Source organism: Cyprinus carpio, chromosome B16 (assembly GCF_018340385.1).
Source record: "Cyprinus carpio isolate SPL01 chromosome B16, ASM1834038v1, whole genome shotgun sequence".
Lineage (NCBI taxonomy): Eukaryota > Metazoa > Chordata > Actinopteri > Cypriniformes > Cyprinidae > Cyprinus > Cyprinus carpio.
The window spans coordinates 12,538,907-12,562,867 of NC_056612.1; the positions used below are offsets into that span (position 1 = coordinate 12,538,907).

The 23,961-nt window shown below is 37.5% G+C and overlaps 1 protein-coding gene and 1 long non-coding RNA gene across 2 annotated transcripts; one reads left to right on the forward strand and one right to left on the reverse strand.

Annotated features, from left to right (window-relative positions):
- Positions 1–11,989: 11,989 nt before the first annotated feature.
- LOC122139966 lies at positions 11,990–21,276 on the reverse strand. Its single transcript, XR_006156688.1, has 4 exons — positions 21,140–21,276; positions 16,607–16,965; positions 12,703–12,833; positions 11,990–12,563 (listed from the first exon to the last, which is right to left on the reverse strand). It is a non-coding gene; the product is annotated as an uncharacterized LOC122139966 (long non-coding RNA).
- sp8b (sp8 transcription factor b) lies at positions 20,652–23,703 on the forward strand. The gene is made up of 2 exons (XM_042740807.1): positions 20,652–20,806; positions 21,162–23,703. The coding sequence occupies exons 1-2, from the start codon at positions 20,786–20,788 to the stop codon at positions 22,506–22,508; spliced, it is 1,368 nt and encodes a 455-aa protein (XP_042596741.1). The 5' UTR covers positions 20,652–20,785; the 3' UTR covers positions 22,509–23,703.
- The last annotated feature ends 258 nt before the right edge of the window (positions 23,704–23,961 follow it).

Consider the following 23,961-nt stretch of genomic DNA (forward strand, 5'->3'; position numbering starts at 1 on the left):
TTTAAAACGAAAATGCACTAGTCTAAACGGGGCCTCAGAAACGTATCAAGGAGATTGTTAAATAATCCATGTGACATCAGTGGTTCAACCGTAATTTTAAGAACTACGAGAATACTCTTTGTGTGAAAAGAAAACAAAGATAATGACTTTTTTCAACAATTTGTCTCCTCCGTGTACACATACGCTACCCTATACTATACTTCCATATTGGAGAGTATCACATTCGTAAACAACATATGCAACGTATGTATGCGGATACCTTGTTTACATTCAAAAGCGTAAACAGCGTATTCGCATACAGTGCTGCTGACACAAACCAGCATGCGTTGTTTACATATGTGAATGGCAAAATAGTGCATAAGTAAATGTGAATTGGAATGCACCTTGTGTGCACTTGCAGCAGGGATATTAATCAGTTAAAACCATTAAACTAATTATTAATTAAGTAAATCGAATGAATCACATTAGCTCCCAAATGAAGATATTATATTTCATTATTGTGGCAGACACGTAAATCATTACAAATACATAATAAAAATGGCTTAATTATGTTATATATTATTTAAAATATTATTATATATTTAATAACAGTTAAACTTCTCAATCATTCTGAGCTGCGTTTCTCGATAACGATTGATCTTAGAGCTTAAGAGCGTTTTCTACAAGTCATTTTAGGAGCGTTCGTTATTGTTTCACGTGCGTCTCCCTAAAATGCACTTAACACAATCGCACGTAGCTGTGCTTTAAGTGCAACTTAGGAGTCGCTATCCAATCATCAAGTGCTGAAATGTCACCTTATAGAATGGCTCGTTATTGTAGTACACGCTCGTTTATTGAAATGTTAACCTAATGCTGCTTTCCAGACAACTCGGATATAATAACTATAAAACAATATAAAATAATATAATTAAAATAATAAAAAATAAAAAACATTATACTTTACATAAAAATATATAAAGAGAGAGACATATATATATATATATATATATATATATAGAGAGAGAGAGAGAGAGAGAGAGAGAGAGATTTTTTTCCCTAGTCTTTGAAGCACATTTCCTACATCTATTCTTTCTCTTTTTTTCAGTCATTTAATTTAGATATGTATTTATATTTTTTCTGCCCTTTTAAATAATTTAATTTATAAATTAATTAAAAAACAAAACAAAAACGAGTAATAAAGTGTACAATAAAGTACATCAAATCCTTATATTATAATCACATTGCGCTTGAATAAAGTTAAAGGTGTAATCTGCCGATTGTCCTGCAGGTGACCGTATAAATCTGTCTTCTTATGATGCTTTACGATTACTCCAGAGCACCTGTAGATCTACGATGATTTTCAAGTGCTACTTAAGTTACGATGCTTTTGGGAAACAGACCGTAATATTAAGATCAGTCGTTTGATCATTTTTACAAACTTCTTAAGCTTACGAAGCTTTTGGGAAACGCAGCCCTGTGCTGTCTGTGGCTTGACAAGGCGCATTGCCTTCAGTAACTGCTGATGCTGGACTGACCACAGTCTGACAAAAACATTCTTTGCATTTGCAACTTCAGGCTTGCATTGCCCTGAAAAAACCCTCAAGGGATAGTTCACCCAAAAATGAAAATTCTGTCATTAATTACTCACCCTCATATCTTTGTTTTCTTTGCACACAAAAAGGATTCTCATAGCTTTGTAAAATCACAGATGAACCACTGATGTCACATGGACTATTTTAACGATGTTCTTACTACTGTACCTTTCTGGACCTTGAATGTGGTAATTGCGTTGCTGTCTATGTAGGGTCAGAAAACTCTCAGATTTCATCAAAAATATCTTAATTTGTGTTCTGAAGATGAATGAAGGTCTTTTAAGGTGAGTAATTAATGACAGAATTTTCATTTTTGGGTGAACTATCCCTTTAATATGGATTTTACTTACAGGCATGCTTAAATATTAAATTATTTTTTTAATATTTTTCATATAAATTATTGTATTAAATTAACATCTTAAACTGATAGGCTAAAATTGTATCAGTTATTTTATTGGTAGTCCACAGTGTGTCCTTATTTGAAATCTGAAGTCCTTATTTTACTTGTGCAGTTAAAAATGTTAAAATTATTATTATTATTATTATTATTATTATTATTAATTAAGTATTATTTATTTTTCTCATGCACAAAATATTTCTAGCAGTGTAATTTAAAAAAATGAAAAACTTAACGTCAACAACTGTGCTTTGAATTTTGCACAAGTAAATGACAAGTGAGTACATTTCCAATACAAATGCTTTTCTGGGCCATTTATAATTTTGCATTCTCTGTAAGCTTAAAATCCTAATACCATCTAAGCTCTCTTTGCCATTTCTCACTTTGACTTCCGTGTATAACATTACAAGGCAAGTTTGCAAAACACTTCTGGAAAAGAACTAAATACCCCTTCACTTTCTTCTCTGATTGGAGCTGTTATGGAAAGACACTGGAAATCCCCACAACACGAATACAGAGTCCACTTAGCAAGAGGAAGAGCGGTAATTACATGCTATGCCACAGTCTGACAAGATGAGGTGTTTATACTGTACCTGAAAAAACATGCTGCCAATTATGTTGCTACCAGGACCAGCCATGTATACCTGCATTGACCTTAACCTCTCTGAGCGTCCCGCAGAGACATTCACGATAATGCATGCAATATACAGAGCATCAAACCTGGCACACATACCACAACACGAAAGAGCATTGCTTTCTTCTTTTTCTTTGCTATTTCTGTGTAGGAATTATGTACAGGTTCAAAGGAAATGCAGTCCATGTAGAGTGCGCATTTCATAACCTATAGATTTAGACCTGCTCCTCCATTATCTCGAGTTACTCATACTCTCCTGGCTGTTTTTCTTTCTCTTTCCATATTATTGATGACAGCAGCTCGCTCACGGTTAGTCAGAGCTTTTGACGCTTGACCCTGCTCAGTAGTCGCTCTCTATTCATAGCCACTGATAGCTTTTTGTTTGTTATAACCACCCAATTTATGCCTCTCTGGATAACCGAGAGCATTGATTGACTGACAGAGGGTTCAACGCAGATTGCTGGAGGTGAGGAGTGCCTGTAATGGTTCTGCTCCTCCATGCATTAAAAACTGCAACACATCATCCAAATCACTTCAAATCTCAAATCGCACATTATTAAGTGCTCTGTCTATATGAGCAATCGATGGTATAATAATTGCATTTGTTTTGGGCAAAAATGAAAAAGGTCCACTATGTCTCGGCTCTCGGTGCGATGTTGTAGGCAGATTATAGTACACCGTTCACTCTTTTGGTTTTGTTTTTTCTCTCTTCTAAATGTTCACTAATCGTTAAGTTTTGTAGCGCCACATGCAGCTGTCAGATGAACGGAACACATCCTCCTACACTCTAATTGACCCAATCTCAGTTTCTTGTGACAAACAACATGACCCCAATGGCCTCTGAAATTACTACTTTGACTGTGAAACCTAAAAAAAGAACTAATTACTACTTTAATCTACTTATGCCATGCTCATGCACTCATGAAGTTTGACTTTAATTTTATTTGAAACAAAAAAAAAAAAATGGCCAGGATTAGTTTTGCAACAACAGTTAATGATCTAAATGAGCACAAAAGTGAGCGATCAGATTCTTCAGAATAATTAACTCATTTTTTGATGGCCAATATTTTTGTGCTTGACTGCAAATCAATGTAATCGATACTGTTGACTACCATAAGGTTGAAGGGTCAACGGTGTATTTCAATGATAAAGAAAAGCAAAACTTTTTTTAAAAACTAGCTTAAAAACATAAATCAAGTTCTAAGATATGTACTCTTTGTGTTCATGTTGGTTTCATATGGTTTTAAAAACCTTTTATACCATTTTAAATATTAGTTTCAATTGAATCATTCTAAAAATGTCATGTGGTGTAACCATTAATGAATACAACCAATCATAATCAATTGTCATCAAAATGTTTGTCAATATATTTTTCAGGGTATTTTTTAACGAAATCAGTAATTGTTAATTATGAATATGATTTTGGGGAGTCGCACCACATGACATTTTTCAACCTTTCAATTGGTCAAATTATATGATAATTTACAAGACTTGCTGAACTTGACACACAGTCATGACTGAGGATCTCTATCATATGATACTTTCAGTTTTTATTTTTTCAGCATGTTGGTCGAACCACATGACATTGACTTTGCTAACAAATTTTTTTCAAATGTTCATGAATTTTAGCAAAACTGCATGTGTAAAATGCATTTTTAATAGGCTACGTCGTTGAAGAAATTAACAGGTAGGCCAAAAACGAAAATCACGAAACTGACCCTAAAATCAAACAGCTAAATAAGCTAATTTTATCTTAACATAAACAACAAAAATCATTTAAATATGCACTTCTGCCCTCATATTCAGCTTTGTGCATAACACCTTTGTTAGTGTGTGTGTGTGTGTGTGTGTGTGTGTGTGTGTGTGTGTGTGTGTGTGTGTGTGTGTGTGTGTGTGTGTGTGTGTGTGTGTGTGTGTGTGTGTGTTTGTCTTACTGGGACCACCCCTCCACTCCCCCTGGCTGTGTGTCACACTTAACAAGATTAGCCCTGTGGGCTCCCGGCACCCCTAACACCCCTGACCGCTCCCGCTGAGCCAATCACCCATAGTCCCATTCACACTAGCAGCCCCCTCTACGCCTCACACGGGGGCCATTCAGATCACAGACCGTATGCATCTTGGTTACCGTCGAAGTCAATATGGAGCTCCTGTCTAACCTCTTAGCCAGAGTGCTTTAACCAAAGTCACCTCTTTAAAGACAGAGCATGATGGGTAATAGATTCTCTAGAGACCCATGAGGGGCTGCAAACGGTCAGCAGGGCAGTGCTCTAATCATTAACCCTTGAGCAAAACTCACACCTCTGCACAATCACAGCACATTACGAGCTATTTCAGGTCAAAAAACTCATACGTTCATCTTCTGACATCCTAGAATCTGTGATTCCATCCGAGACTCTCCTATCAAAGCGCTCACTTGTTCGCCGACATGCATAACAACGGATCTTCCGGCCCGGTTTTATCCTCCTCTGCGCTGGTGTGAAGAGTCGAGCGTAAAATGGAAGCGATTTATTAACGAACCATTAGGGACTGCTTTATAAATGCCCCTTCCCAGCATGCTTGGCGGGTGGTGTGGCCAGGCGGATTAGGCCATGCCGGTTTCGGTGACATGAGAAAGGAAGTTCCCCGTCGTGCGTGTGAAGAGCGGCAAGGGAAACACAAAGCAGGGGCCGCCCTTTCCCCCTGCTCGCTACAGGGCCCTGGGTTCCAGGGGCCTCACAATGGGCTGAAGGGACATGAATGAGCTGGCCAGGCCGGTGGCAGTGGAGGTGGCTGGGTGACAGGGTGTGAAAGGGGCCAAGGAAGGAGAATAGCACAATGGGCCAGATAATGAGCTAGATTCCACGGGTCAGCAAAGCATTACATTCACCTTCAGAGGTTCACACACACAGATACACCCGCATATACCTGTGAGACTCACGGCGCCCGTTCTTCATTCACAAAAACTGGTGTGTGAGAAAGTTTCCCCCCCAAAAAAGATGCTCATACGAGCCGGCCTAAGTGTATTGTGGCACCTCCATGGCGTATTTTCCAGTCGTGTTTATTGAACAACCTCGCTGCACTGTAACCAAATGCAATAAAAACAAGCAGCGACTTGCAGACGTATACCTGCAATGGAAAAACAAAATTTTGGACAGCTTTTCCACACTGACAGATTGCCATCAGGCTGTTTAGGACAAAGTGTGGCAGATCCAGTTTAACCGATAAATCAGCCGCAGTCTAAGCATAAGGGGAAGGATTAGCCAAACTGAATGGCTGAAAGAAACTCAAGGCTATCAAATAGCACATGTTCGTGCAGCGCTGTGCAAAATAGCCACATTAAGAGCTTTAGACAGGGGAATTGGCGCTTATAATGCTTTTAGTATGGAGCTTTTGTCATTCCGTTCAGTTCAGGTGATTCCAAAGCGGCCACATTGGAGCCGGGTGTTAAAATGGTTGTCATCCAACCTCCTTCGTCGGCCTACTTCAGATAAGCGATTCACAGTAAGTCTGACTCATCAAAATTAGACACGGTCACTAGGAAGTGCCGGTTGTCGGTATCATCATAATCCTCCTCAGGAGCATGAGGAACGTAGTGGAGATGCCCAGACATTGTGCTCTCCGGCTAGAGAGGCCATGAGATAATATGGACAGACAAGATACGCCTCCTCACTCTAGACGGGGCCTTTACAGCGCTCTTAATCTAATTAAGTAAATAACTTTATAAGTGATCACCTCTGTGACAAAACACTACTGAGAAAGCTAATTTGCTTCTTCCCTAGTGCAACAGATAATGCTGTTTTATTACACAAAGGTCACAAGGGAAATTAACTTCTCTCCAACAAGCAGATAAAAAGAGAATGCAGAGGCACCCGGACTAACAAGTGCATACTGATTACATTCAACCCGGTGAGTCCCAGATGGGTTACAACAAGTGACCTTTCTCTAAGCTTCTACAAAAATAGGACATGCAAACGTCAACTCACTGACAGCACATGCGAGCAGTTGTTTATGGGTAATGTAATAGGGAAAGGCAAAAACCACAATGATTGTAGGGATTGTTCATTTGTCAGTGTTTGACCACTTTTTGAGGAAGAAATGAGAAGATTTTGTTTTTCCACTGAAAATACCTGAATGAATTGCATGACTGGAGTGAATGCACAACATGTTTTCTATTGCGTTGAGTTTGTCTGATGTTTAGACTGAGATTAATCCACTGGACTAAAGCCATTGTCTTTGTTCAGCTCAGAATGAAATGAAGACTTTAAACACGAAACCTGAAACTGCATTTTGTTACTCTCTTTGAGAGATTTGTGAAGATTTTCTCACCATTATTGGATAAAAATGCTTTAAGTTTGAATGAAACTGCTGATATATGTGCTTGAAATATATGTAAATCTATACAGATTAAATATCTCGCTATACAGAATAAAATACGAAAGCTTGGGGTCAGTAAGATATTTTAATGGCTGAATTTATTTGATCAAAAATATGGTAAAAACTAATATTTTTTTCCTAATTTTAATGTATTATAAAGTGTAATTTATTGCTGTGATGGCAAAGCTCCTCAGTGTCACATGATCCTTCAGAAATCATTGTAATATGCTGATATGGGGCTCCAGAAAAATAACTGAAAACAGTTATGTTGCTTAATATTTTTGAGGAAACCGGATTTTTTTGATGAAAAGAAAGTTCAAAACAACAGACAATTTTTTTCAATCTGTATTAGTCAGCATTTGACATTTGTAAGGATCAGAGGGCAGATATCATCATCATCATCATCATCTTTATAAAAACCCGATAGATGTTAAAAATCTAAATTGAGCTTTTGGAGGCTCCGAATGTGAAACTTTTCAGAGTCACGACAATATCTCCCTGAACTATTACATGTTTCAATCAATGCGGGCTGGAGTAAATAAAAAAGCAGGGGGGAAGATTCACCGCCATTGATCGCGGCTCAACACAGACCCTGCTGACAATCTAGGGTTTGCGCAAGTAATGTCCGCAGTCATCGACAAAATCAATGAAACTCATCCTTTCAAAAGCATCCAATTATTAGCACAAAGTAAAGGCAGCCATCCCTGATAAATCACAAATACTTCATTGAGAAGACACTGACAAGATAAATGTTAATTGAAATGCAAATAATTCAGCCTTCAAACAAGCTATATCATGACCAGTGAAAGTCAAAAGAAATGTTCAAATACGAAATGAAGATCTGGTGGAGTTTTATTAAATATCAATTTCATGTAAATGATTAGAAATTAAAGCTCCAAAACTCTAAGACTAAAATAATGAAAGCATGCTTCTCTAACTACTGCATGTGTGCCAGCCGAGCTGTGATTCTGGCAAGAGTGCAGCAAAATTCCACCCTTCACCACCAGTGATCTTGATAACACACTACATCTCCCATTCTAATCATCATTAATTTCTCATCACGGTTTGTGTTAATTAAAAAAGCTACAAGGCTGATGAGTGTTAAATGTGATCTAATGTTCATTGGTTTGGCTCGTCCAATCTTTAAGTGTTTTTATAAATGTGCCAAATGTAATCAGATGAAGCAGGATGACTTTGTCTGGAAACTTTTTTACTAAATTAACCCCGAAGAACATACGAAAAAACAATAGTTAATAAATCAGTTCAGCTATGACAACATCATCATCATCTACACATGCTTTGGAAAACTATTTGACCTACACTGCAATCCTGATAGATCTTAATTCAAATATAAAAGTCAGATTTAGAGTTTAATTGTTACCTATCCAGAAAGCATAGGAAATAAACACATATTCGCACAATTATTTAATATCAGACTATAACATAAGGCTGTACAGATTTGGAATCAAAATACAAATGATGGAATGAAGAACATTCACCAGCATGGTGGAATATTTAATCTGATCCACTTTAAATAAAAAATCAGTAATTTAGCTGGTAATCATTATTATAATTGATATATTGAATATCAGTTAATAATTATTAAGTAGAGCAAAAAAAAAAAAAAAATGTGCATTTATTCCATCAATATATATATATACTGTATATATATATATATATATATATATATATATATATATATATATATATATATATATATATATATATAAATAAATAAGCAGACATATAAATATATATTAAATTAAATTAAATTAAATTTATGCATTTAGCAGACGCTTTTATCCAAAGCGACTTACAGTGCATTCAGTCTATCAATTTTTACCTATCATGTGTTCCCGGGGAATCGAACCCCCAACCTTGCGCTTGTTAACGCAATGCTCTACCACTTTTTTTCATTGATATTATCACCATGATTTATTATTATGGTTACATTTCCAACTCTGCAAAGGTTCTTAGTACATGATTAATGAAATAAAAAGGGAAGATCCCAGCGATCTAAATTAATATGCAGTCATAACATTTTAAAAATCACTGGCATACAAGAAAAAAAATTAACCCTACACATTCTCCAGGAACTCTTTTTTTTTTTTTTTTGCCAAAAAGCTCCAGTATTAGACTCGGTGAGACTCCATATCAACAACATGAAAACATTTCTCCTGCATCTTCGCTAATGTTAAATATAGAGGCACTGTTTTTCTAACATTTTTAGCTAATGAGCCATGAAACACATTTGCTACTGTTGACCCAGTAATTTTAAGTAATATGGCTATTAAAAACCATTATGTGTCAGTCAGCTGGAACAGAGTGGGGTTGAACTGTTCTCAGAAGGGTTTGAAGAGCACTGGTAAATCAGATCGACTGAAGCAGCCCGCTGTTAGCACTGTGTGATTACCTGACTGAAGGTGTGCGAGCTGAGCAGGGCTGGAAGTTTCATTTACAGCTTGTAGCCAGCCACATGCAACACATTAGGGAAGAAAGCAACCCACCAAGATCATTTGTACCCAGTTTAAAGTAAAAGACAGTAAGACAAATAACGATTCATTTATTATGAATGTAAACACTGCGAATGTGAAATATTAGATACGCATTTACCATATTCTTCTCCCAATTCTCCCTCACGAACTGTCAGACGTTCCAAGAACTAATTCCCTTCCATATGCATGAACCTCGCCACACACACATCCATACACGCACTAATATCCCCCCAGACCTCATTAATACAGTGTTGTGGATGACTGCTCTACTGGGCCTGACTTAGAATCACAGTGGTGGAAGGCAAGAAAATCAGATTAAACAATTAGTGTCAATTAGCCCCGGCCAAATCATTCCACAAACAATTGGTCTCTAGTGCCCCGCTTAATTACGAGCGACTCTCAGCGCCTTATCAAGAGCCTCGTCTGGCCTGTGATTCATGTCCGACTCTCCACTGTCCCGCAGGCACCATCAATTATCCTCCTGTAAACAAATCCTTGATAATAAATGACATGCCTTGCCGAGCTCTATTAGCATAGCCTTATTTATGCCTGCGCGCTAGTCCCACTGCAAAACTGCAAGTGATCATGAGGCCCTCCTGATTAGAGAGGGTCGGACATTGGGGAAAACTGTGAAACGATGAGGATGTTAATAGAAATGCCAGACGTCCCTGCAGAAGTGATATAGTGCCCCTTGTTTGTCACAGTTTTTTTCTGTTCAGCTATCAAAGTGATAAAGTCTCTTGAAATATTAAAGATTTTAAATTGATTCTATATATGGGAGTTCTTTAACTATGGGGACTTTTATGACAAAAAGTTTGACTTTTATTAAAACTAACAAATGAAGGTCACATTAAAATTGTCTTGTAATTTTTTTGTACTGCATCTTCATCATTTTTGATACTTTTATATGTGTAGCTGTTATTGTTTTTCTTTGTCCCACATTCTTACTCATAAAAATGTATAACTGAGCTAGCACATAAAAATCCATTTTCAAAATCATATTCATGCCTTATCCAGATTCACTTGGGTAGGCCTACAATAACGATTTGTATTTTGAGCTGTCGGGTCAGATTTCGTGCGAAAATACCTAGCATACGTCATTCGATTTTGTCTATTTACACCATGTCTGTAATAAAAACACAATACGCTTATATCCTGTATGGTTTGTAACTACAATAAATAGTGTTGTTGTGTATACTTTGAACTAACAAAAGAAGTAGAACTAGTAGAACTTGGTCACCATCGTTAACCTCTGTGGAATCATCCATTGTCAAAAGGAAGAACTGCTGAGAGTCAACAAGGGAAAGTGCCAAAGCCCACGCCAAAGCAAACTCAGATAATCACAGGGAGATATGATAACTACTTACTTACCTGCCTGCTCCGATGACTTTGTGCCTAAGCACAACTAAAATAAAGCAGTTAGGTTACTACCAAGTGGCAACCTTCCAGTCTCTCTCATGAAACCAAAATGGAAGAGACTAAAACTGCAATTCATCTACTGTCCCATAGACTCCCCATGTTAAAATGCCCAACTTTACAGCAGAAAAAAATGTTTACAACCTGGTACAAAAATTGATTTTGGTCTATATAGCTAATTTTGCCCGTCATGACAACTGTGAGGGGGGTGAAATTTTTTATAACTCATCCGTTTAAATTATATTAAGCCTTACATTTCTGCATAATTAAGGGCATGGCCAAGTGAGTGACAGGTGGATTGCTGCTGCTGTCACCACAGTCGAGCTAGGTGGGCGTGGTTTCAGCAACCAGCTCCCGCCTCTTTGCCCATTTTCGATTATTCTGACTCTGCCCATTTTGAGCTTCAAAACGCTGCTCGGAACCTACGGTTGACACGCTGACGCAAGGAACATGCAATTTAATTTTCAACCACAGATGGCGATAGAGAGGCCAAGGTTCTGTCCTGCAGCTCTAAATATTAAAATTTAAAAAGGCAAAATATTCTAATCAAATGTGTGAAATCAGCATAAATAAGCCTATTTAATATCTGTAAAATTTATATAAATCCAGGCCTCATCACAATGCACAATTTTGCCCTGTAAATTTTTAGATGAGATGAGAAAGATTATCACAGAATATTTTGCTTTTAATATTTAGATATTATGTAGGCCTATCAATCAAGTTATATATTAATATTAAATTATTACAAATTTACATATTTATATATATATATATATATATATATATATATATATATATATATATATATATATATATATATATATATATATATATATATTAGTATTGAAGTATTAGAAATCTTAGCTCATAAATTAAAAGACAAATTAGTCTGCCCTTTTGATCCAAAAAAAATGTTTTAAATGTAATTTCCACCACAGAATGCTGCTAACTAAAACATAATTTGAAATACTGTGAAAATGACAAGGAAAAAAATAAATAAATAAAATGACTGCATTCTCCTTTGATGTATTCTATATACACTATTTGACATTGCTAAACACATTAAATAAATGAGTTAAAGTGTGAATTGCATTTTATGAGAGTTCATTTTCTAAAAGTCCACAAATTGCCTACAGAAATACTTATATGTGAAGGTTACCCTTCCATGTCATATTTTACCCATCATGCACCTACAAACACCAAATGTGGGGAGGAGCATTTTAGCAATTACTGTTATTTTATTTCAGCACAATACAATGCTGCATATCATTCCTCACAATATAAGATCAGCCAACACCCAAACCGACACTGATTCTTTGATGTACATACACAATCTCACACCCCCACGCACACATAAATACATGTGTTGCAGGGGGAGACAGCAGGCGCGATGACATGTTAAATTACCCTAGTGATGTATGGGTTAATGAACCCCCTTGTGTTGATCATGCTCCACATTAATCAGCCGGCTCCAGCAGATTCCCTTATTTTCTCAATGCTCCCCTGATAAACTGCAATTTCATTTAACCTTGGACAGCAACTTTAATAGCTTCCACAGGACAACTGTCAATACTTGCCTGGGTATACAGTGATTAAATTGCATGGCGAGACTGTCCTGGCTTCCTTTAGCAAGCCCCTCCTTCATACCTCTGTTCCACAATTCTCTCAGGTTTACTTCTTCTTCAATTAGATTTTTCCTTAAGGCAAGAAGTGAAATGCACATGGATTTTTGAATGCAAGGCTGGACAATTTAAGTAGAGTCAAGGTTTCTATACGGCAAAAAGTATTTTTGAATCAAAATTAATCGCAATTCATTCTGCGGCGTTTTTGTTCAACCTTATTTTTCAGATGAAACGATGCTGAGAACATCCAGGTTATTCAAAAGCAGCGAGATCTTGGCATCTGATGGTATGAGATTCAAACCAGCAATGTTCTCGAGGTTTCAGTGGCATCTTTCTGGTCAGTGCCTGGGGGGAAAAAATCAAATCAAAATTTGAGATGTTTTGAACATGATAGACATTGGATAGATCATAAAAGTGTAGCAAAATAAAACTATAACTCTTGGTTTTAGAGCTACTTAGTACAATATACTGTAGCTTGTGGGATTCAGTTTTTGGAGTACAGGAACATCTTTTTGTTGCGATGACATGCCGCCACATATCTCTAGAGTCTAGCACTGCAGGTGCCTGCTGACCTCAGCACAGTTCCAGCGCCTTTCTGTCTGTGACATCTAAATTCTCTTTGTGTCAACTGAGCACAAATTATAAGCCAAGAGACATCAACTGACTGATTAAAAACAAGTGTCAGGCTATGGAAGGACAAAGGAATGTCTGCGAATACAAAAAATAATCAATAAGCCTCCCTTCCTGAGTGAGCAGTGTATAAAGTAGACCATACTTTGGAGGGCATCAACTATAACATCGTCAAAACATAATAAACACAGTTTAAATGTAATAATTAAGATGATCAGTCAATATTTGAATAAGTATATGTTATACAGTGGTGGCCAAAATTATTAGAACACCTGACAGATCTGAAATATATATATATATATATTATTTATTTTTTTTTTTTTTTGCCTTCAAAACATGATTTCATTTTATTATGTTGTTGTTATGAAACATGCAGATTACTGAAGTCATACTGTTTTTATCCACTTTTAACTTTTATATTTAGTATGTCCACCTTTAGCAGCAATTACAGCAGCACATCTCTCTGGCATAGTGTCAGTTCCTGAGAACTTTAACACTAATGTTATCCCATGCCATGTTATCTGCAACTCAAGCCAAATGCTTTCCTTTGAATGTACAATAGATTTGTCCTGTTTATATTCTAACTCGCCCCAAATTTGCTTGATGGGGTTGAGGTCCAAACTTTGAGGGGGCCAGTCCATCATTTTCAATGTTCCAGCAGACTAGTAGTACAATGTTGTTTGTTTGATCTTGATGGAACCTATAGTATATAATTCTGGATGATTTCATTGTCTAAGTCCAATAGGTCCATGAAACACTTCACAAAGTTAAACTAACTAGAAGAAACCCAGTGATAATGATGCAGGGCCCCTCTCAGAACAAGTTTGCTAACTTAAATGTTTTGTCACAGTGACAAAAGAAAAAGTTGCTATTGTGTCACCGCAATGACATAATGAGGTAGGCAAATACTTGTCTCTCCGCCCTGTCTCTCCCCTGTCCCTTCCCTCTCTTTCTGTAGTGGTGACAGGCACTCGCTCTGGTCTCCATTATGGCTGTGGATGGACAGAATGGGCAGTTGTGGATAATTACTGAAACTGTAGGAGTCAGGGCTGACTCTCAGCACTTTACTCAGTGCCACTGGCTCTAGCGCTGTCCCTCACGCTGACAAACTTGCACACTCCCACTGGAGTAATGTAGGGGACAGTCAGAAAAGTCTGGGAATAAACAGTGTATTAAATAATTATGATGGTTTAATTGGATTTGTGATCAGTTGTGTTGATTCTAATGGGATCATTCTAACTGTATGACCACATTGGACACTTTAGAAACAGTTCAGGTTTGCCCTCACTGATAAAAATGATTTTGTGGTCAAGTAAATAATACAGAAAAACAAATGTAATTTCTACATTAAATAATTTAGTTCAGGCAAGAATGAAAAAAAAGAGTAAATTCAATATTAGAACTCAGTTTAAGCATGTAGAATTCAAAGTTTGAACTTATAAGTATATTTTACTTGCAATTAATCAGACTGTTTCATCATTGTACACTGTAAAAGTGTGTATTGTTACTTTAAAGTTGCAATCGATCATTTTCTCTAAAATAAAATAAAATAAAATAAAAATGCCAAACATCACTCTAAAAAATTCATCCGTAAAATAACAGAAAAAGGTACTGGCAGCTCATTACATACGGCATTATCCATTAATTTTACAGAGATTACCGTTAACTCTAAAACACAATGCAATGAAGTGAAAAATTCAAAATACTGGTAAAACACCTGTAAAAAATAAATACCGAAAACTTTCTTAAAATTATACAGTATATCATGCCCTATGTTTACAGATTTTTAATATTAACCTTTATTCATTTATTTATTTATTTACTAAATGAACAATATTCTTGAATTAAATCAAATTCACTGATTTTAATTTAGATGTTATTATGCATGATTTTTTTAGATTAACTAATTCAGAGGAAAATAAAACAAAAAAGTGCCTAAACATGCCTGTTCTCACTCACTGCAAACATGATTTATTTATATATTGTACTTATTTTCTTTCTTACTTACTTACTGAACAATATTATTGAATTAAATTAATTATTCTTGATGTTATTATGCATGATATTTCAGGCTGACATTCTTAGCGTATATTTCATTCATATGTATGTGGTATATATTTTCCCTCACTGACACATTATCAGCTCACTTAACTGTTTGCAAACCATCATAGACTTGAAAGCATTTATTTCTTTTTGTGCCTTAATCTTTCAAATAATGAAACTTACCTAATTAACTAGAATGACCTATAACTTAAAGGATATGAAAGCCTTTTAGAAAGAAGCAACACCCCTCTATCCAACACACAAACATACACACACACAAACTGCTACCCATCCCTACCAGCCAAAGGGGCTCCCATCCAGGCTGACAATAACCCAATGGCAGCTGGTCGATCGATAGCCGACAAAAGCTCGGAGGTTGGGGCAGTCAAAAGATTGTTAACTAGCCATTTCATCTCACAGACATTTAGATGATTGTTCGTGCTTCACTGCACTCCTTCAGCGAGGGCTGCTGCCACACCTGTGCAGGGCCTATACAAAGCCTGCTTACCCGCTCCTGATGACCTCACTATGACCAGCAAATAGCCCGACACAAAAGCAGAATGCATCATACTTAACTGTGTTTTCATGCATGGCTGAACGAACACAAGCCATAGATACCATAATGTTGTTAAACTAAACTTTATCAGTCTGTGTGGCTTTATTTATTTATTTATTTATTTATTCATCCATTCAATTATTTTTAATAATAAATCTATTTATCTGTCTCTCTGTATCTAGCTATGATTTGTCTTGTTTATTTTTTAATTATTTATTATAAAATATTTATTTATTTATTTTGCACTTTTCTTTTTGACATCTGTGTAGTTATATTGTCTGTGGGATTATGATGTAGATCCTACAAATATATGTCCCCTTATGAAACTTCCAGTTCAAATCATTTCAGACATTCATCAGACATTTCAATCCAAAGGATTAACTTTTGAAACATTAAAACGCCCCTTTAACCCCAAAATTAGAGTTTATGATTAAAACAAGTCCCTCGGGTCACAGCAAGAGCTGACCCTGTTGTCATATTTAAAACTTAAGAAAATTTGCATCTGTCATTCAGTTAAGTACATTGACTCCTGTATACTGTGATACATTAGCATGTGATTTGTTGGTTAATTAGAGGGCTTATGATAATGATAATGACCACATAGCCCATGATGCCACATTTCCAGGTGTTTAGCTTTGGTGATTAGCCGCTGGATGCCTCCTCCCCCATCTAGTGTCCACACAACACTGATTAAATCAAGATGAATGAGTTATTGGACATGGGACACACAAGCAGCGTACGCTGGTGTATGTCATATGACAAACACCACCTTATCTGGTTAGTGTGAATTCATTAATTACACAAAGTAGCTGATATGCATTGCCAACAGGGTGTTTTAAATATACAAGAGTCCTAAATACATTATAAATGTGTTTTTTGCTTGACTAACCTGTGCATGTGTGTGAGCTTTTTGCTTAAACTCCACACACTTGTCCTGTAGTAGTGATCATATGTCAGCGTTTACACTCCTGTGATCATGTCTATGGTTGTGTGATCCAGCAGAAAGTCTGCACATGGTCCACGGCCCTGCTCTAGTAGTTCAATGGGGTTGTGGGACATGCGCCGAGGGGTTGGGGCTGGGATGTGGATGTGGACTGGCGCTCTCTGAGGTTCATCCAGGCAGAGCCAGGCTTCCTGCTCCTCCTTTGTCACACCATTTGGGCTCTTGTGTCTCGGGCTCCACTGCCCTAGCCTCACTTGGCAGCCCTGCACACACAGGGACATCTGGTCTCTCTGTCCCCCCTCCTGCTGAAAAGAAAGAGTCCGGCCACGGCCCCACATTTATATGATATTTTACAAAAGCATTACATTGATCTATAGTAACAGTTCATAACGCTTGAAATAATTTGTATAACAAGTGAGAGAGAGAGAGAGAGAGAGAGAGAGAGAGAGAGAGAGAGAGAGAGAGAGAGAGAGAGAGAGAGAGAGAGAGAAATTCATACCACATACAATTATTTGTTATATGTGACTCTGGACCACGAAACCAGTCATAAGTAAAGGTATATTTGTAGCAATAGCCAACAATACATTGTATGGGTCAAAATTATTGATTTTTCTTTTATGCCAAAAATCATTAGGATGGTTTTGTGATCCAGCATATATATAGGCTATATATATATATATATATATATACCAACATTTTTTATTTTTGATTAGTAATATGCATTGCTAGGGTCCTCATTAGAACAACTTCTAAGGCGATTTTCTCAATATTTATTTGTTCATTTATTTATTTTGCACCCTCAGATTCCAGATTTTTAAATAGATGTATCTCAGCCAAATATTATCCTATTTTAACAAACCATATATCAATGGAAAACTTCAAAACAATTACCCTTATGATTTTTTTTTTTTGGTGCAGGGTCCCGTGTACTGTATATAAAATGATAATTAAACAGTAAATTATAGAAAATTAATTAGTTATGAACCTGTAATCCAGTAACACGATTCCTTGCAAATAAACTCAGGTAAAACTAAGTAGGCTACTTCTTTAGGCTTATTTAACAAAAGATTCTGACGTTCGAAATAAATAAATAATTTTAAACGTATAATTGTCTTCCATCAAAGTAATGATTTATTTACTTCTTATTTATTCCTTTTTTTTTTTTTTTTTTTTTTTTTTTTTTTAACTCGATGCTTTCAGTGTAGTCCTTAATCTTTATTACTAGTTTCGAGTTCCGGCAATTAGTCTACTGATGTTTCTCAGGACTCGGACAGGTACACCACTAGATTATCAGTTTTCCTGGATAATCATAAGATTAAAGAAGAAAGTGCTCCCACCATCTCCGGGACACAGCCGCTGACTTCCCCTCTTTTCTTTTCGCAAAATTATTGAGAGCACCCAACCCATTTTGTTCGTGCGCACTGGGCCAGAATAACGCGATGATTAGGGCCACGAATGGGACAGGTTTCTTCAGCTTGATTTCATGACGGTAATGTAGCCCATACATGGGAGAAGAAAGGCAGAGATGGGGACATCTGTTCAATACGGGCCAAAAAGAACCTCAGCGGCCTGTATGGCATCTTGGGAAAGAAAGCAACAGGATATTGCATGCGCGAACGTTTTGTTGTCGTTTTTGACTCCTTTTTTATTTTTGAAATATATATTTTTTCGTTCATTTATTTCATTTGTTCATTTACAGTATTAAACCTCTAATCACAAATCACGAATTAAATTTTATTTGCACATTTTTTGGCAAAGTATACGTTCTAACCTTTTATTCTTTTTTAAATAATTTATTTAAAAGTTGTAAAATTGTGAAATGTGTTTTCTGTAGTATTGTTTATAAAAATCACACGCTGTTGCTGCGCTTCCACCTCATCCTCTCTTGCGCATCTCTCGCGCTGTCTTGTCAGAGGACATGAACACATGTTTTGATTACACCACCGGTGGCCGAGCGGCTCCTCCGTTATTCGTAATTAAACTCAATTCCCAAAGTAACATTTATCTTCCAGGGTCTGCGCGTTCACTGTGCGCGAGCGCCACTGCCTTCTGCTGTGCGAGAGGAGATGCGCGCGGGGTCAATCAATAAAGCGAGGACACAGACACGGTATGTGCATCATGCATCTGTTGCAATCAAACAATGCTGCAGTTTATGGGACATTTGTTTGTTTGTTTGTTTGTGTGTGTGACATTTGTATTTTGGTTAGGGTTGCGCGTGCACGTTGAGTTATGGAAATGTATTGCCGTTTCACCACTTTCTTTATTTGTCTGTTAGTCTTTACATGCTGATGCAATTTTTTAGGGATTTTTTTTTTAACTCTGTGGCATGAAAATGTTTTAGTGCTGGACAGAGTGTCATTAGTTAGTTATCATAACCTCACCATCCACAAACCAAAGTCTTTAAATCATCTGAGATAAAAGTTAAGTTTTTTGACATGCATGCTGGATGTTTGATACAAAAGCTGTACGTTTGGTTATTTTAACTTATTTTTTATTCAGTCTGTAGAATTAACTTTACAAACTGTACAGGTTTTGTTTGAGAATACATGACTGACATTTAAATTTTGCGCAAAGTAGGCTATCTGTTTTTTCCGAAGTGCCTTGCTTAATTTTTTGTTGCGTATTTTTCTCACTCTCAATTTTGAGCTCAACTGCTTCTTGTTCTTTGAATTAGAAAGGGTAAGCACTGCCAAGGAAACAACAGAACTGTTGTGCAAATCGAAGAAACAGAGAAATGAATCTGATCAGCCATCTATCACTTCCCGCAATAAAGGAGGCGACACGGCGGAGGCAGATGATTTGATGAATAATCTTCGGTCGTTTTAATTAACTTTTTGCTGTCCTATAATGACCAAGTTGGTCAACGGAGCCGGTCAATAAGAATGTTAATATCAAACAAATAAAACTTCTCATGATTAAAAACCTCCTGCTTTATTAAATTTGAAATTCAAATGAAATTTATGCCTCCAGTCCACGACGCACGTAAACAGAGTAGCCAGGGCTACATCATTATCCTGAGAGCATTTCTGCATTCATCGTCCTGATATCAATAGCATGCCACTGTATTGCTGTTGAGAGTTAACAGAACACAAAAGCCATATTCCACCTTGTAAAGACGTTTACATGCATTATGTGAAATTATTTTTTTATACTGACCAGCAAATTCACAGAGTTAAATGCTCGCAATTCGTAATACATACGTAATAATAACAAAATGTCAGAAAATACACCAGTCCTGCGTAAAATGCTGTGTGTGTTACTTGTCATGTGTGTGTTATAATATAGCCTCAAGTTATGAAAGTAGCCTATACATATTGATTTCGTTTGCTATGCATGCATATACATTTTTTAAAAAATCAATCGACCATCAATGCAAACTTATTTTAATAATTTAAACTTTTGTCTCTTAGAGGGAAGTTTTATTAAACGTGTTAATTTTCGAAACAATGGTCAAACATTTAAATAACAGTTATTTTATATATATATATATATATATATATATATATATATATATATATATATTATATAATATATATATATATATATATATGTAATAAAGGCAACCTGTTCGTTTTCTCTTCTTGACCTGTACAGCATAATTTCTTTAAAATAGATTATGGGAATCTACATTTTACAAAACAACCTGTAAGACAATGACAACGACTTGTAAGAGTGATATGATATACAACTGCTATTTTTATGTTATCACAACTTGTAGTACTAACAATAACTGCAAACAGGAAATATGAAAATGAAAAAATAATAATTCATAACAGATCAGGGGTCCAGTAACCTCGTTAACCTCTTTATACAAAAGAATAGAAAAGGTTTCCCTAAAACTTCCAGTCCTACTCATTTAACTTGAGTTTTATTATGAGGGGGGTGTTGGAAGGGGTGGAGATCTTGTCTGAAGTGCTCTATCGATGACCTCACGCTAGAATGTGGCCGCGTGAAGGTACGGCTCTTCCTGATTGGTCGCCCGTGTCACAGCGGCACTTCAAAGCCGTGAGAGGAGCTACAATTGTGCTGGAATGGGCGGACCACATCATTGTATTGCACACCTCAAAAAAAACAGTGCTCTGATTCATAAATATAAAAAGATCCTCCGAGGAGGGCACTTTTGTGATGGCAACTTCACTTCTAGGGGTGAGTCTAAGGAGTTTCGTGCTGGTTTAATTAGTTTCCTTTATTGTTCTGCCGTGGGGATTAAAATTTCTTGGGTCAGCCGGGGAGAGAGTCACTTGATTATGTTTTAAGCGAGAGAAACGAACAGGACTTCCATTTCTCAACTACGACATTGTATGTATAACTTATCTTGGTATATTTATATGCTGTTTCGCTTTTGTTTTGTGTTTGCGAGTGGTTGTATTTCAGTGGTTAAGATTTCGTCACTGCCTTACTTCAGGTATGCTGGGGTTGCAGCGAGTTAAAACTGTTCTTCGAACGCACACATTTCCCAAATCTACCATCTTTACTCACCTTTTAACTTCTTTTGTTCCAGGAGGAGCCGAGATTGGGGTCGACTCCTTTAGCCATGTTGGCTGCGACGTGTAACAAAATCGGGAGTCCGAGTCCTTCTCCTTCCTCTATTTCGGATAACTCGGCTTCGTTCGGAAAAGGATTCCACCCGTGGAAACGAGCGGCAGCCAGCAGCTGTAGTTTGGGATCCAGTTTATCCTCTTTCGCTCGGAATGGTGGTGGTTTAAGCGACTCTTTTGGCACGAACACTTCCACGGGATCCAGTGCCTTTTCCCTAACTTCTGGTACTTCATCCAACTCCCACTTCGGAAACGACTACTCCGTTTTCCAGGCGTCGGTTTCCAACAACTCCCAAGAGCCCAGCCACCAGCCCATGTTTATTTCCAAGGTGCACACGTCCGTGGACAGCTTGCAAAGCATTTACCCGAGAATGAGCGTGGCTCATCCCTACGAGTCGTGGTTCAAGTCCTCGCACCCTGGCATACCCACTGGGGATGTGGGCACCACGGGCGCGTCCGCGTGGTGGGACGTGGGAGCCGGTTGGATTGACGTGCAGAACCCGAACGGAGCCGCGCTCCAGACGTCCCTTCACTCCGGTGGGCTGCAGACTTCCTTACACTCTCCTCTGGGGGGATACAACTCAGACTACTCGAGTTTAAGCCACTCTGCTTTTAGCACCAGTGCGTCCCCGCATCTGCTGACCACCGGTCAGCATCTCATGGACGGATTCAAACCCGTGCTCTCCTCGTACCCGGACTCCAGTCCCTCTCCCCTGGGTGGAGCGGGAGGTTCCATGTTGACAGGGGGTCCGACGGCCTCGTTGGCGGGATCTCCGCGGTCCTCGGCGCGGCGCTACTCGGGCAGAGCGACGTGCGACTGTCCGAACTGTCAAGAGGCGGAACGCCTGGGTCCAGCTGGCGCGAGCCTCCGCAGAAAAGGGCTACACAGCTGTCACATTCCCGGCTGTGGGAAAGTCTACGGCAAAACGTCGCACCTCAAGGCTCATTTGAGGTGGCACACCGGAGAAAGGCCGTTTGTGTGTAACTGGTTGTTCTGTGGGAAGAGGTTCACGCGCTCCGACGAGCTCCAGCGACATTTACGCACGCACACCGGCGAGAAGCGCTTCGCTTGTCCCGTGTGTAACAAGAGGTTCATGCGGAGCGACCACCTCAGTAAACATGTCAAAACACACAGTGCCGGAGGCTCATCAGGCTCGGGCTCTGGGGCGAGTGGAGGGAAACGAGGGAGCGACACCGACAGCGAGCACAGTGTGCCCGGTAGCCCCTCGTGCCACTCACCTGACCTGTTGCAACCTCCCGAGTCTGTCCCGACGACGGGCATGAACGGCCGTGCAAACTCCCTCGATTAATCCAGTTCAAAATGCACGTACACGAATCTCGAATGGACTAGAAACTTACCTGACGGTTCACAAAAAGGTTGTGCTGTTCGTTCGGTAACACTTTATAAAAACTTTCAGTAATTCCAATTGTTAACAAACACTATCAGATCGCCAGTTAATGCACATTCAATTCTGAATATCCTATGTGAAACAATATAAACCAAAGTTTCCTCTCTTTTTAGCGGTTCGAGTGTACATGAACTAATTTTCTGTTAAGCTTAATACTATGTGTTAAGTCAAAAGTGAAAGTTATTATAAAGTGTCACCTGGCGAAATAACCGTGTGGCCATTTCACTTGGATGTTGTAAAGTGATTCAATTTACGATTAAAATGTAATTTACAATGAAGTAAGCCTGTTTTGGTCTGCACAGATTCTGTGAGATGAATTTGGTAAAGTATAAGGGGATATTAAAAAGGACATAATCTAATATGTGCATTCTGATGGGTATTTGTCGAATAGTTTTATTTCACTTACTGTTGTTATGAAACAGAATTTTTTTTTTTACCCATCAGTGAAGTGGCCTGTCATTGCTAACTTTTTGTTTTTCTCAAAACCAAACTGTGGCACTTTATTCGTGAACACTACTAAAATCCAGTTTCGTAAGGATAAATTGCCGTAGTGTTGAATAGACTTCGTTTTGTCATTTACAAATTCATTTCTTTAATATTCGAAAAGATAGTCTATATATCGCATTGGTCTTTGTCGAAACAGACTACAAATCCTGTTTGTATGAAATGTACTTATTTCTTGTTGCTGCAAAAGAATGTAAATATTGAAAATAAAATAGAATAGACTAGAAGGTTATTCCACACTGATGTAAAACTTGGGTATGTATTTGTTCAAGACGCAAATTTTGAATAGTAGGCTATTTTTAGTTGCTTATATTGATTCTAGTAAATATCCAAAACTGTACGGCAGTGTTTTTTTTGTGAAGAAAAACGTCATATTTATCCACGAGTTGGACTTGATTTTTTTTAAGGTCTGTCATAGACGCACTTTGAAATGATTTGTAAAATTTTAAATTCAGAATTCAGTGTTTAATCACGTTTTCTAATTTATGTAAGCATGCATATGTAAGGTGAGCGTTTATTTCACATCGTTTATTTTGGAAAATTGGCTTTCTAATTTAAGTCACTCAATAAAGTCAACATGGATTCAGCCACAGTGAACGGTTTGCCGTTGATATTACTGCAGTGTCCAATTTCTATAAAACAAAATGTGCTCTATAATACAGAATCTGTTACGACATTTGTAAAAAAAAAAAAAAAAATAAAAATGTGTTTAAATGTTAAAACTGCAGTTGTTGTGAAACCTACGAAAAGCAGCTTTAGTAAATTAACTGTTTGGTATAATTATAACATATTTTTTTTAGAGTTGTACACATTCTCTAAGTTGCTAAGATTCCAGAAAATAAATCTAAAC